Source organism: Macrobrachium nipponense, chromosome 6 (assembly GCF_015104395.2).
Source record: "Macrobrachium nipponense isolate FS-2020 chromosome 6, ASM1510439v2, whole genome shotgun sequence".
Classification (NCBI taxonomy): domain Eukaryota; kingdom Metazoa; phylum Arthropoda; class Malacostraca; order Decapoda; family Palaemonidae; genus Macrobrachium; species Macrobrachium nipponense.
In genome coordinates, this window is record NC_061108.1 from 133556057 (window position 1) to 133571850 (window position 15794).

Genomic DNA, 15794 nt, shown 5'->3' on the forward strand with positions numbered 1-15794 from the left:
AGCTTTTCATTCATCTTCATTCGTAATGACGCGATTTACGAAGCGATTCGTAATATTTTTAAATGTCCATTCAGGTAAGGAGTAACTGGATAAGGCAATACTCGGTTCTATAACAAATATAATAAAATTAAACCATAAAATATAATAATGTTAAAATACACACTAATTGAACATACATGGTTTCACCTACCATATTTATTGGGAAAAATAAGTAAATAAACCATCAAATATAATAATAATACCAATTACAACTACACAAAAAAACTGACAAATGGCCTTACTGCATATAATGGTCACGAAACAAAACCGACATATCACAGCGCTAGGAATATGAACGCACACAATGATGCAAGTGCAAGAGACGCATCGATTTGCGCCAGGTCATATACCTTTTACAAAAAGCAAAATATCGTATCTGCATGATTTTCATATCCAAAATCTCCCATTATGTAACGAAAAGAAATTAAATTAATTTATAAACCGACAAAATACATAAAATACACGAAACACTAAATAAACAACATAGTGGGCTAGCGAATGACGTTTGCAAAAGTAATTCAGTTAAGTTTAAGTTAGCTGGTTAAGACTACACCAAGGTTGACTTGAGTTATCAAGTTTCAGTCCCACGGAAAATATATCTTGAAAGCATATTTCCAATCTGTTTATCTCCCTGGTTAGCTTTATGAGATATTAACATGTTTCATTTACCAAATGAAAAAAATAAACGGTATTGTGGTGGAATGTGTATTTCTAAGGCCACCCGCCCCTCTCTCTCTACAAATACGAATACCTACTGTATTTTCATATTAGATTTCTAACAGAGGACTAAAAGAATATAATCTCAGTGTATCATATATCCAACTTGCGACTAGACTAATATAAATCCACCACGTTTCCTTATTTTCGAGCACCTTGCCACTACTCTCACCCAATATTTCTCTAGCAACCCTCAGTATTATTTCCATCGTTCTGTTCCACCATTCATCAACATCCCCAATTTCATGAGTTAGTTCCTCTAATACTTTTTCTTTAAACTGCCTGCAAAGTTCAATCTCTTTCAGCTTAAACTATTTAATCCTTTTTGGACCCTGCATTTTTTTCTTCCTTATTTGTTCAATTTCCATAACCAAGTCCATCACCACCAAACGATGTTGCACACTCACATGGTCTCCTGGTATGACCTTACAATCTTTTACCTCGCGTAAATCTTTCCTCTTATACATCAAGTAATCTATCTGGCTGGACCTTCCGCTGCTTTTTTGTTTTACGTTGCATGAAACCAGTGGTTATTCAGCAATGGGACCAACGGCTTTACGTGACTTCCGAACCACGTCGAGAGTGAACTTCTATCACCAGAAGTACACATCTCTCACTCCTCAATGAAGCCACTTTTGTACGTAACTAGATGTTCTTGCCACATGGTGAAAAAAGTAGTTTGCCAGTACAATATCCTTGGACACAGCAAAATCAATAATTCTCTCACCCTCTGCATTTCTTTCATCATAGCCATACCCACCATGTATACGGCTGATCACATGGTTATTCTGGCCTATGTGCCCATTCAGATCTCCCCCGATAAGGCATCTTTCATCTGCTGGTACATTATCCATTTCCTTCTCTAAGTCCGACCAGAAGTGATCTTTCTCTTCATCTGAGCATCCTATCTGGGGTGCATATGCACTGAAGATGTTAACAGTGCAATTTTCAACCATCAGCCTGACCCAAATAATCCTATAATTTTTTCTATTTACTTCAATGATTTCCTTCTTCATTTCACTTGACAGAATTATTCCAACACCATTCCTGCCTTCTCTATTTGCTCCGCTATAGAACATCTTATACCCCTCCCCAAGTTCCCTCGCTTTGTTACCTTTCCATCTTGTCTCCTGTGCACAGAGAATATCTACTCGTCTTGTTTTCATAAGGTCAGCTATTGCCCGCCCTCTTCCTGTCATTGTACCAACATTTAATGTTCCTACTCGTAGTTCTCGAGCTCGTTTCTTTAGCCGCACTTGCTCCCGATGCAATAGCCCTTGCATGTCCACAGAGTTAGGGTGATGTATCTGTGGGTCACTTCCGGGTGACACCCTAGCCCTATTCTCATTCCTTGTAAGACTCATTTCATAAAAGTTCTGGCAGGAGATTTTACAGACGGATGCCCTTCCTGACTCCAACCCTCCCTATTTATCCAGGCTTGGGACCGGCACTGAGTTGGGCTGGCTTGCTTTCCCCCCAGTGGCTAGGTTATACAAACAAGAAAATCATTAGCATTTTTATTTGAGCACATCAAAACTTACAATGTTAAACTATGGTACATATTTATGCAAAATTAACACTGTATATATAAAATATAATAAAAGTTAGCATATACTATCTTTTTATAAAACTCCAGATGATGTTTTCTATAACCCTCCAAACAGTTAAAGTTCAAAATTATATTTACTCATTTTTGAACCAAACAACACTTAGAGATATTTCAGGCAGAATAAAGACTTATATTTCTAAACAAAACAGAGGGAAATGCAATGTTCTATATTTTGATTACATTAATCAACATACTGTATCTGTAAAAAATGACTCACTCTATTTCATGCTGGTAAAAATTACCTTACTTAAAAGCACAAAAGCATGTACTGACTGAAAATATAATTGCCTCTTCCACAGGAAATTATGTAATCTACCTCATGACAACTCTATTATGATATACAATTCAGATAAATATCTGAACTATTATTTGAAAATACTTCCATGAAGAAGAAACAGTAACATCACTAGAATATATTATGAAATTACACAAATCTCTAGAAATAACTTGATATACAATAAATACACATTTCGAGATGTGGACTGCATACCTGAGTTCTGTCATATGCCTGTACAATACTTCTAGTATATTAGTCTACGAGACTTTGATGATAATTTTTCCTCTTGTATGGCCATTCAATAAAGTCTCATATGCAGCAGGTACCTCTTCGAAAGGGAATACCTTGTCTATGACAGCTCGAATCTGAAAGGTAATTGACACATCCTAAGTTATTCTTCAAAAAGGAATTCTAATTGAAAAACTAATGTTATAAAAACAATTCAAAAGTTTTAAAATTCAATTCACCAATTCTATATATCCTACACCAAGCAATGAAATATACTGATTTTAAAATGTCACTGATACCTTGGAATAAAATTTAACTGTATTGTAAGGGGTCTTGTAATTGGGGTAAATCTCCATTTTTTAACAACTAAAATGTGCTATATTTTGAGTTGTATGTTGCAGGAGCTTACTTCTGCCTCTGGTTTTTAAAAGCATATGTACTTACAACACTAGATTTTAAATTTTTGTTAGAATTAATGAAGAGTCATAATTAATCATGTCTGAATGGGGTAAATAATTCCAAATTTGTAGCTGGTCATTCTCTTTAAGTCCATACTGATGAAATTTTTTTTCTGATCACATCTAAAGTTCATTATGCCTTACATTTATCTATTTGACTTGTGCTTTGATACCATGAAAGTCACAAATACACATGGTTCTGAAAAGCCTGCAAGAGCATATGTTATCAGCAGCATTCAACTACTATCACCAGCAGGAAATGAGAAAACAAAAACACTTGAGAATGGCATTCACATTAACAGAATGACATATAAAAATACTTTACCTTGTTAGTCTTCAACAACGAAGCAATATGTTTCAAAGCCCATGGGTTTGGCATAAAAAAAGCCCACTTGTATGCTCTTCCTTCTGTCAGAGTTGTTGCATTTTTGCAAACTACTTGTCTCAAGCTCTGTAAAAAACAAAAATGTCAACAAATGATTACGATTTGGGAGAACTCCAGATATTGATAAGTGACTTTTCTCTGGGGTTTGGGAACTACTTAGCCTTAATTTAGTTTTAAGGTCTCTGAATACTTGTGTTTCATACAACAAAGATTTCTGGAGGCCCTATAACTGAAATTGGATTTTCTTTAAAACCTATCGTTACCATTCTCTCCCTCAGACAAGGATTTGAGAATGTCTTGTGAAAAAATTGAAAAAATTCAAGTTAAAGCAAAAATGTGAACTTCAAATAATACATCAGCAGCAGCTAAGCAGGTTAATCTTTAGAACGTGGTTGATCTTCATTTTATTAGTCTGTGAATGAAATACCAAGAGTTAAAAAATATTTATATGTTGCATATACATAGTTACTGACAGCAAAAGTGTATTTAGAAAATGTGTATGTGATTCACATTTCATCTAAAACCGACTCAACACAAAATATTCACTAACCTTTATAACTCCTCCGGCAACGCCTAAGTTATCTGCATTACGCAGAAAAGGAGGCGACAGCGTAACATACGAGGCTCCCACCCAAGGCCTTAATGATTTCACATAATCAATGTCATCAGTACCAGCAGCATCAATAACCAAATCAAACCTGAGGAAAAATATCGGTATTAGAACAGCAACAAGAGATAAACTAATAAAACAATGATTGGCCATTTTTGGGAATTCTTTTGGTAAGTACTAAGATTAACAAAGAAATATGAATTTTAAGGGACACCCTCTGAGTTTCATAATGTGACTAGATGAGAACTTATCAAAGAGGGTCGTCTTGACTAATTGGTATCTAAAAATCATTACACAAACTACCCCATTACTATATTTGCAATAAACTATAAAAATTATGATTACCGATCTTTATGAGATCTCATAAATATTCTTTGACATCTGTAAATTACAAAGGTGATTTTAGAGACCTCTACAATTCAGTATGTATGAGTGTCATTTTTCATACAATTCAGCATACTGTATATGTGAAGTGTCTTGTCTCAGCCAGATGAAAATATAAAGCCATTCCCTTAAGTAAATCCAAGATCTGTTGTGATCGACTGGTCATATCTCAAAATGGATAATTGTATAAGCCAAGTTAGTATATGGCATATGGTAACAACCATCAGTTTTCTGTAATGTCTTACCCTTATTGCAAAATATGCCTCAGCTATATTTTCATAGCAGTTTTTAGTAGCTTTTAATTCTTACCCAGCATCTCCTAATAATATTTCTTTAGTTGCTGGGTCTCTGTAATCAAATGTATGGGTAGCTCCTAAATTCAGAACAAGTTCCATAGCATCAGCACTGCAAACACCTACCACCTAGAATGAGAAAAAATATTTAAACAGTTTATATTCATTCTTGTCTGTCACACAAAAATGATTAAGTTACCATTACATACATTACACAATGGACCATCTAGAACTGCTATTGAAAGTTATGTTCACAGTGATACCCAACTTGCAACAGGTATCATGTTGGGCAGTTCTCTTAACTTATGATTCGCAAGTCATCTTTTTGTTATCAGTTAAGTTTGAAGTGTGGTGTCTTCAATAGAGCCTTCATATAAAATGAACTTTTGGTATATAAGGCATCATTAATCTTTCCTGATCATGACTCTAAACAGTGACATGAATTTTATCATTCAGGAAAAAAAGGAATTAAAAATGATATTGTTAGTATACAATAAAGTTTTGTACATACTTACCTGGCAGATATATACGATTGATGGCCCGCCCAGCCTCCCCTCAGGAGACAGGTGGAAGAAAATAACCTGACAGGAAAGGGGGACTGGTTCTTACACCCGCCTCCCAGCGGCGGGTAAGGTAGATCACCTGACCTACCTGTAGCGTGTGCCGCGAGTTTTGAATTTTCTGTCGTGACGTCAGAGACCTAAGCTAAGTATATATCTGCCAGGTAAGTATGTACAAAACTTTATTGTATACTAACAATATCATTTTTGTACATGAACTTCCCTGCCAGATATATACTTAGCTGATTGACACCCTTGGTGGAGGGAAAGAGACACATACTTACTTAGAAAGTGGGGACAACACATGTTAAAGGAATACATAATATAAACCTCTGGTTCTTACCTGATTTAGGCAGAAGACTTGATAGTTACTGTCTATTAGTCTGCGTTGCCTAAAGAGTCTCAGCGAGGGCGTGACCTATGGCTGAAGAACTCTTTGGGTCTACCAATGGGAACTGAGTCCACTTACTTGGCAGAATCCAAGCAGGATCTGGTCAATGGGGATCAACCCGCTTACATGCCAGAGCCTATCACTACCAATTGCAAGGAGCCTTAAGCACAACCGATCACCTAACCAATTACTAACATTAGTATACGAAAGAAGGAGCTGCCTCCTGCAACCTCCTTCGTACAACCAACAAACTCAAACTTAAAACTAACAGGGAAAAAGGATTAAAAAGGATGTGTTTCAGCTCCCTGCCCCAGCACTGAATCCGCCGATACGTACGGGCCTAGCCCAAAACACTTATCATACGTAATCGATACGTCCCTTAGGTAGTGATTAGAGAAGACTGATTCACACCTCCAAAAAGTGGCCTTCATAAGGTTTTGTAATGACAAATTCTTCTTGAAAGCCAAAGACGTCGCGATGGCCCGTACTTCGTGCGCCTTGACTTTCAGAAGGTTAAACTGTTGCTGATTGCAAGAAGAGTGTGCTTCTCTAATAATATTCCTGATAAAGAATGAGAGTGCATTTTAGATAAGGGCCTACTGGGGTCCCTTACAGAGCACCAGAGATTGCTCTCATTAGCGGCAAGTCTTTTCTTCCTCTGAAGATAATATTTCAGGCTTCTCACCGGGCAAAGAGATCTCTCCTCTTCTGTCCCGACTAAGGAGGATAAGCTTTTGATTTCGAAGCTCCTGGGCCACGGCGAAGAAGGGTTTTCATTCTTGGCTAGGAAAGCCGGAAGAAAAGAGCAAACCGCGGAGCCTCCTTGGAAACCTACCTCACCTTCTAGAGCCTGCAGCTCGCTGACCCTCTTTGCTGACGCTAACGCACAGAGGAAAAGAGTCTTCATCGAAAGGTCTCTGAACGAAGCAGCATGGGGAGGTTCGAACCTTGAGGACCTCAGGAAGAGCAGCACGACATCAAGATTCCAGCTAGGCACTAAGGAGGAGGTTCTTTTAACCGTTTCAAACGATCTGATTAAATCATGGAGGTCCTTGTCCTCAGATATGTTTAATCCTCTATGACGAAAAACTGAGGAAAGCATGCTCCTGTACCCCTTGATGGTGGAGACAACCAACCCGCATTTTTCCCTCAGGAAGATAAGGAAATCTGCAATCTGCGTCACAGAGGTACTGGAGGAGGAAACTTTATGAGTCCTGCACCAGCGTCGAAAAACATCCCACTTCGACTGGTAGACTCTAGATGTGGAAGGTCTACGTGCATTGGCAATAGCCCTTGCAGACTTTGCCGAAAAGCCCTTAGCTCTGACGAGACTCTTGATAGTCTGAATCCAGTCAGACTGAGAGCGGGGAGGTTTTTGTGAAACCTGTCGAAGTGGGGCTGTTTGAGCAGATCGACTCTTAGAGGTAGGGATCTTGGGACATCCACCAGCCATTCCAGTACCTCTGTGAACCAGTCGTGGGCGGGCCAGAACGGAGCTATCAACGTCATCCTTGTTCCCTCTGACGCTGCGAATTTCCTTAACGTTTCCCCTATAATCTTGAAAGGCGGGAACGCGTACAGATCCAGATTCCTCCAATCCATGAGGAATGCATCTATTGCCACTGCTCTTGGGTCTGCAATAGGGGAGCAGTATAGATCTATCCGCGCATTCCTGGAGGTCGCAAATAGATCCAGATGGGGCCTGCCCCACGTCCTCCACAGCTCCTGGCATACGTCCGCGTGCAGAGTCCACTCTGAGGGAAGGACTTGATTCCTTCTGCTTAGCAGATCCGCTCTGACATTTCTTTCTCCCTGTACGAACCTGGTGAGAAGCCTTATGTTCCTTTCCTCTGACCACAAGAGGAGCGATCTCGCTGTCTCGTACAGGGAGAAAGAGTGAGTCCCCCCCTGTTTTCGAATGTAAGCCAGGGCTGTAGTGTTGTCGGAGTTGATCTGAACATATTTCCCTTTTACGAGGGGTTCGAAGGTCTTGAGAGCTAACCAAATCGCTGTTAGCTCCTTCTTGTTGATGTGCCAGGACACCTGCTCCCCCATCCAGGTGCCTGACACTTCTCTCGACCCGAGAGTAGCTCCCCAACCTTTGTCCGAAGCGTCTGCATACAATACTAGGTTGGGGTTTCGAACTTGCAAGGAAAGGCCTTCCTTGAACAATAGAGGGTCTAGCCACCAACGTAGATCCTCCTTTATCTCTTGCGAAATCTTGAACGCAAAGTCCAGACCTTGATATTTCCGATCCCAGTTCCTCGTCAGGAAGAACTGTAGGGGTCTGAGGTGCAACCTTCCTAGAGAAACGAATTGCTCCAGAGAGGAGAGTGTCCCCAACAGACTCATCCACTCCCTCGCTGTGCATACATCTTTCTCTAGAAAGATTGCTACCTTCTCCAAACCTCGGGTTATCCTCTCTGGGGACGGATACGCCCGAAAAACCAGAGAAGCCATCAGAATCCCCAGATAGATACGCTCTTGACTGGGGATTAGCTGTGACTTCTCGAAATTCACTAGCAAACCCAGAGAAGCTGCTAGATCCAACGTCACTCGTAAGTCCTCCAGACATTTCTCCTTGGATTTGGCCCTGATAAGCCAATCGTCCAAGTATAGGGAAATCCTCACTCCCTCGAGATGAAGCCACTGGGCAACGTTCTTCATCAGTCCTGTGAATACTTGGGGGGCCGTGGAAAGGCCGAAGCATAGGGCCCTGAACTGAAAAACGTTCCCTCCCCACATGAATCTGAGATATTTGCGAGAAGAAGGATGGATCGGCACATGGAAGTAAGCGTCCTGAAGGTCCAGTGACACCATCCAGTCCCCGGGACGAAGAGCTGCTAAGACTGATGACGTCGTCTCCATAGCGAACTTCCTCTTCTTCACAAAGACATTCAGGGCGCTTACGTCCAGAACCGGTCTCCATCCTCCTGAGTTCTTGGGAACTAGGAACAAACGGTTGTAGAACCCCGCTGAAAGTGGGTCCTGAACCATCTCTATTGCCTCTTTCTCTAACATCAGCTCTACCGCTAGAGCGAGGGCTTGATTCATCAGTGGGTCTTTGTATTTGGCCACCAGAGCCCTTGGAGTGGTGGTCAAGGGTGGTCTCGAAATAAAGGGAATGAGGTATCCCTCTTGATGATCGCGAGGGACCAGTTGTCCGCCCCCTTTTGTGCCCAGACATCTGCAAAGTTCAGAAGTCTGGCACCCACAGTTGTCTGGAGGACACCCGAACTATTTCTTGGCCCTAATAGACCGGGAGAAGGTCCTTCCTCTTCTAGGTGGTCTCGAACCCCTGGAGGAAGAAGAGCGAGACGAAGGTCCTCCTCGAAAGGGTTCTTGCCTACTTTGAGCCTCTTTCTTCGTCTTCTGCTGAAACGAAGGTTTCGGAATTCTAGCCGATCGAGCTAGCATATCCTGCGTCGCTTTTGCTGATAACGAGCTGGAGATATCGTTAATAGTCTTCTTGGGGAAGAGTTGCGGGGAAAGTTGCGAATACAGCAAGGAAGCTCTCTGTGCGTGCGAAACCGCCTTGGTAAGAAAAGAGCAGAAAACGGCCCTCTTCTTTACCACTCCTGCACCAAAAAGAGAAGCAATTTCCCCGGAACCGTCTCTCACTGCCTTGTCCATGCAAGACAGAACTGCGTGGAGGTCTTCAGGCGAAAGAGTGTCTTGCTCTTGAGTCCTCTTGGCCAACACTCCCAGGGTCCAGTCAAGAAAGTTAAAAACTTCTAAGACTCGGAACATTCCCTTCAGAAGGTGATCCAACTCGCTCATACCCCACGTCGTCTTCGCAGAATTCAGCGCCGAGCGACGTGCGGAATCGACCAACGAAGAGAAGTCCGAGTCTGCAGAAGAGGGAAGAGTCAGACCCAAGGGCTCTCCTGACTCGTACCAGAACCCCATCTTACCCGTCAGCTTGGACGGGGGAAAAGAAAAAACTGTCTTGCCCTTCTCTTCTTTTGAAAGCAACCAGTCGTCAAAGTTCTTCATAGCCTTCTTCATAGACACTGTAGGCTTCATCTTAACGACCGAAGACTTCTTAGCCGTATTGGTCGTTGAAAATAAGGACGGAGGAGACGGAGGAGCCACGGCCGAAAGAGACTCCCCAAAATCTTGCAAGAGGAGGTCTGTAAGCCTCTTATACGAAGAAACCGCAGCATCCTTGGGCAAATCTTCCTCCGAATCAGCAACAAATTCTTCCGAAGAATGACGTCTAGAAGCTCTACTGCCCGGAGGAGAGCTAATCCTTGGAGAGCGCCTGTTCGGAGAGCGCCTACTGGAAGAAAAACCACCGGGAGAGCGCTTACACGGGGAGCGCCTACCAGGAGAGCGCCTACCAGGAGAGCGCCTACTTAGAGAGCGCCTACTAGGAGAGCGCCTAGTTGGAGAGCGCCTACTAGGAGAGCGCCTACTTTGAGAGCGCCTACTTGGTGAGCGCCTGCTAGGAGAGCGCCTACTTGGGGAGCGCCTACTAGGAGAGCGCCTACAAGTGGAGGCCCGTCTGTCGGAAACCGATTCTAACTCCACAGAAGAGCGTCTGGAAACGGGAGAGCGCCTATCAGGCTCTCTGCGCCTGCTAGGCTCTTGGCGCCTGCCATCCTCAATACGCCTGCCAGGCTCTTGACGCCTGCCACGGGGAGAGAAAACATCCACAGATGAATCCCTGTCAGAAGCGCGGCGCTTACAAGGCTCTGAGCGCCTATCCAATCGGGAGTGCTCTAACGGAGGAGAAAACTTCCGTTGCCGCCTACCAGGTTCTTGGCGCCTACTAGGCTCTTGGCGCCTACTAGGCTCTTGCTGCCTACTAGGCTCTGAGCGTCCGTCAAAAGGAGAGTGGCCACCAGGCGAAGAACTCTTCCTTCGCTCCTGACGAAAACTAGGCTCTTGACGTCTGTCAAGCTCTTGACGCCTAACTGAAGAGGAGCGGAAATCCTGAGGAGAGAGCCTGCCTGGCTCCTTACACCTTACATGCTCACAACTCTTGCTGGGAAGAGAGGAGAGCCTACTCGGAGAAAGATCCCGAGCTCCAGCCTGTACTTCTGAACTCCTACTAACAGGCTCAAAAGCTCTTCTAGCCAAAGGAGATTTAGCCGAAGGAACGTTCTTAGACTTCTTCACCGGAAGTGAGGCGTCCTTCCGACGATGAGAAGTCCCGGCAATAGACTCTGCTAAAGCCGCAATTTGCGCCTGCAGACCCGCCAGGATACGCGCAGGAGATCTCTTAAACTCCTCTACAGGGGACGAAGTCCGAGAGCGAACAGGAGAAGCGTAACAGGACGAAATCTTGGTTCTCTTGCGTTCCACTTCAGGCTCTTCCGCGAAAGATTCGGGGCTGGAAGGAAGGGCGCAAGGATCCTTCCAGGGCCTCTTGAGAGGGCGAGACGACTCCGATGCGCTCCATCTACGCTGAGGAGAAGGCGACGAAGATGACGAGAAGCACTGGCGCAATAACTCCTTCTTGGTTCGTTCCAAGGCAGCCTGGGAACGAGCAACAGGAACTGCCGAGGGACGCCTGACCGGTGGGGGTTCTCCCTAACCTTCCTGCGGCTTTCGACTTTCCTCCTCCACTGGGTCTGGGAGTCTGGAAGAGGTCTAGGCCTGGAAGCGTTAGTGAGCCGGTCAGACGCACCCTCCACTGCACTAGGGGCACTGCACTGATCACTTGCACTATCATCACTCTTACCTTGTCGAGAGCGAGCGAGGCTCTCCTTACTCCTGATCGAGGCTCTCCCAGAAGCAACTTCCGAAAACGAATCTTCGGGTTCAAAGCTGGGCGCAGGGGCTGAAACTGGAGAAGGAACTACTTCTACTACAGGATTCTCAGTGTCAACTTCACTCACCCTCGATCTAGAACTCTTTGAAGAAGCCTTGCGCACCCTATCTTTCTCTAACTTTCTCACATAAGAAGAGAGAGCCTTCCAACCATCCTCATCCAAATTCTCACACTCTTTGCAAGGGTTAATAAAAGAGCATTCATTCCCTCTACACGACTCACATACCGAGTGAGGATCTAATGCAGCTTTAGGAAGCCTAACTTTACATTCCTTCTCTGAACAAACCCTAAATAAACTAGGTTTCTTAACTTCAGAATCATCCATGATTATAGATATGTAAGAGAAATCCAAAAGAAAAATCCAAAAAACAGTCCAAAAAGCGTATGCCAAGCCAACAACCAAAGTGTACTTCACCAAAATCCAAATCGTCGGCAACGAGAACGAATTTCAACTATCGTAAGGACTAAACAACAGGTGTTGTCCAGCCGGCGACAGAAAATAATCTGACAGGAAAGGGGGACTGGTTCTTACACCCGCCTCCCAGCGGCGGGTAAGGTAGATCACCTGACCTACCTGTAGCGTGTGCCGCGAGTTTTGAATTTTCTGTCGTGACGTCAGAGACCTAAGCTAAGTATATATCTGGCAGGGAAGTTCATGTACAAAATCAAACGGCTTGACATAGCACTCTTTCTTGTCCTTGAACATGTGGGTTTTGTTTGTTTTGTATGGTGTTTTTATGTTGCATGGAACCAGTGGTTATTCAGCAACAGGACCAATGGCTTTACATGACTTCCGAACCATGTCGAGAGTGAATTTCTATCACCAGAAATACACATCTCTCACTCCTCAATGGAATGCCTGAGAATCGAACTCCTGGCCACTGAGGTGGCATGCCAACACCATACCGACCACGCCATCGAGGCACTTTGAACATGTGGGATAACTTGGCTAGTCTACACAGACAGACTCCTGACCACATGGAAAAGAAGAGAAAGATGAAGTACCAGGAACTTAACATGTCTTTACTAACAGCTAATCTATATACTAAAGGCAGTCCCCGGGTTACGACGGGGGTTCCGTTCTTGAGACGCATTGTAACCCGAAAATTGTTGTAAGCCGGAATACCGTGAAAAATCCTAAGAAAACCTTACTTTTGATGCTTTGGGTGCATTAAAAACTATGTAAACTGCATTTTTATTGCATTTTTCATAAAAAAACCTTCAAATATTGATTATTTTGCATTTTTGGTGTGATATTTTTTGCCAGATCAGCGTTGTAGGCGCTGTAACCCTGGAAATAATTTCCGATGAATATAATTGAAAAGCACCTTAACTTTGGGACGTTGTACGCCAAACCCGTCGTAACCCGGGGGCTGCCGGTACAGTATCAATAAGAGTTACACAATGCTTTCTTTGGAAGAGATTTAAAAAGAATGTCTGCCTTAACATACAAGGCCAACAATGACATGTTTAACGAATTCTTCCTTTTGCTAAAATTACAAAAACATGATATTGTTAAGATTCAATAAAGTTTGTTCATACTTACCTGGCAGATATATATATGTAGCTGTATTCTCTGAAGTCCGACAGAATTTCTAAAACTTACGACACACGTAGTGGGAGTTGGGTGGTTAGTACCCATTCCCGCCGCTGGGAGGCGGGTATCAGGAACCATTCCCATTTTCTATCAGATTTCTATCTCCACTGTCTCCTGAGGGGAGGTGGGTGGGTACTAAAAATATATATATCTGCCAGGTAAGTATGAACAAACTTTATTGTATCTTAACAATATCATTTTGTTCATGAAACTTACCTGTCAGATATATATATAGCTGAATCCCACCTTTGGCGGTGGGAGAGACAGAAAAAGGATTTTAGGAAACATATAAATGTAGATGATTGACAACTTGGTTCCTTACCTGTTAGCATAGCTGACTTCGTGATTACTGTCACCCAAGCCTGCTTCTGCTTCACTAGAGTTACCAACAAGGTAGTGACCTGTGTATTTGGTGCGCTCTAGATGATCTGTCAACGGGGACGGGACCACACTGTGACTAGACCATGACCATACTTCTGAGGGCAATGAGGCAAAAACCACCACCTAAGTTAGCCTAACAAAAAAACTCCCATATACCAAAGGCTAAAGGAAGGGACGACCGTATTCGGCGGCCGACCCTACAACCATAGACATTGCAAATATTAAAAACTCACCTACCCTTTTCTATGGGAAAGGATGAGTGCTACCTCCTGCCCCCAAAATAGTGTCTGCGGCGACGTATGGTCCAAGAGAGTAACAGTTTTCATATGTCGTTCTCACCTCCCGTAGGTAGTGCGAGGCGAACACTGAGTTACTCCTCCAAAAAGTAGCACTTAAAATGTCTTTAAGGGCCATGTTTTTCTGAAAGGCTATTGAGGTCGAAATAGGCCTCACTTCGTGCGCATTAACTTTTAACAGCTTAAAGTCACTGTCTTTGCAAGAAGAGTGCGCCTCCTTTATGGTGTTTCTTAAAAAGAATGCCAGTGCATTCTTGGACATGGGCATATTTGGTCTCTTGACCGAACACCATAAGTTCTCCGCAGAACCTCTACAATCCTTCGTTCTACGAAGATACTCTCTAAGAGCCCTAACAGGACACAGGACTCTTTCTGGCTCTTGACCAATGAACTCTGCCATACCCTTGATCTCGAACGTTTTAGGCCAAGGATTAGAAGGGTTTTCGTTTTTAGCCAGAAAAGACATACCCAAAGAGCAAACCGCATTATGCCCTTTGAAGCCGACGTGTTTACTAATAGCCTGTATTTCGCTAACTCTCTTCGCCGTCGCCAGAGCAGTTAGGAATACAGTTTTCTTCGTCAAATCTCGCAGAGAAGTAGAGTAAAGAGGTTCAAAGCGATTTGACATTAAATATTTGAGGACCACATCCAGGTTCCACGAAGGTAACTTTGGTAGCGGCACCTTGGTAGTCTCGAAAGATCTCAATAGATCATGGAGATCCTTGTTATTAGCGAGATCAAGACCTCTATGGCAAAAAACTACAGATAAGACGCTTCTGTAGCCTTTAATGGTTGACACTGCAAGCTTCAGATCTTGTTTAAGATAAAGCAAGAAGTCGGCGATCTGGCTCACAGAGGTAGTGGTAGAGGAAACTCCTTTCCTCTTATATCAACTTCTAAAGGCTGCCCACTTCGATTGATAAACCGCGATTGATGAAGGTCTCCTCGCGGTGGCGATAGCTTTAGCCACTGGTTTCGAAAAACCTCTCGCTCTGGCCAACTTCTGGATAGTCTGAACGCAGTCAGACTCAGAGCGGAGAGGTTTTTGTGGTACCTCTCGAAGTGGGGCTGTTTGAGTAGATCTCTCCTTAACGGAAGAGATCTCGGAAAATCCACCAGGTAGAACATCACCTCTGTGAACCAGATCGCTGCGGGCCAAAAGGGGGCGATTAACGTCAACCTCGTCCCCTCCGATGCTGCGAACTTTCTCATCACTTCCCCCAGGATCTTGAAGGGGGGAAATGCATAGAGATCTAGGCCCGTCCAATCCCATAAAAGGGCATCTACTGCTACTGCCCCCGGATCGAGAACCGGGGAGCAATAAAGGGGGAGTCTCGCCGTCCTTGATGTTGCAAAAATGTCCACTAAGGAACATCCCCAAAGACCCCACAGCTCCTGGCATACGTCCTGATTGAGGGTCCACTCTGTCGGCAATAACTGTCCTTGTCGACTGAGGAGATCTGTCCGGACGTTCTCGACTCCGGCAATGAACCTTGTCAATATCGTGACTTCTCTCTCCTTTGCCCAAAGTAGAATCTCTTTCGCTAGAGCGAACAGGGAGCGAGAGTGTGTACCTCCTTGTTTCTTCAAGTATGCCAGGGCTGTGGTGTTGTCCGAGTTGACTTGAACTACACGACGGGAGACTTTGTTCTGAAAGAACTGGAGCGCTAATTGAACCGCTGCCAGCTCTTTTAGTTGATATGCCAGGCTACCTGTTCCCCTCTCCAGGTACCTGACACTTCCTCCCCCCCTAGAGTTGCTCCCCACCCCGTGGATGACGCGTCGGAGAA

The 15794-nt window shown here is 43.7% G+C and overlaps 2 protein-coding genes across 4 annotated transcripts in view; both read right to left on the minus strand.

Annotated features, from left to right (window-relative positions):
• Positions 1–762: 762 nt before the first annotated feature.
• Positions 763–15794, minus strand: part of LOC135216259 (reticulon-4-interacting protein 1 homolog, mitochondrial-like) — a 38490-nt gene continuing 23458 nt past the window's right edge. For 2 of the 3 annotated variants that reach the window (XM_064251422.1, XM_064251424.1), the window contains exons 7-10: positions 5017–5129; positions 4264–4411; positions 3654–3779; positions 2267–3007 (exon numbers count right to left, since the gene is read on the minus strand). In XM_064251422.1, the coding sequence (XP_064107492.1) occupies positions 2900–3007; positions 3654–3779; positions 4264–4411; positions 5017–5129 (495 nt within the window). In that variant the 3' untranslated portion in view covers positions 2267–2899. Of the gene's footprint in view, positions 2240–2266; positions 3008–3653; positions 3780–4263; positions 4412–5016; positions 5130–15794 lie in introns of those variants that run through there. The other variant, XM_064251423.1, reaches the window with a different exon arrangement.
• LOC135216647 (uncharacterized) lies at positions 1377–2039 on the minus strand. Its single transcript, XM_064252031.1, has one exon. It carries the CDS (start codon positions 2037–2039, stop codon positions 1377–1379), a length of 663 nt encoding a protein of 220 aa, XP_064108101.1.

What these genes read in the sequence shown, in the direction of transcription:
- LOC135216647 (XM_064252031.1), bottom strand. Translation starts at nt 2,039, where the DNA reads ATGCAAGGGCTATTGCATCGGGAGCAAGTGCGGCTAAAGAAACGAGCT.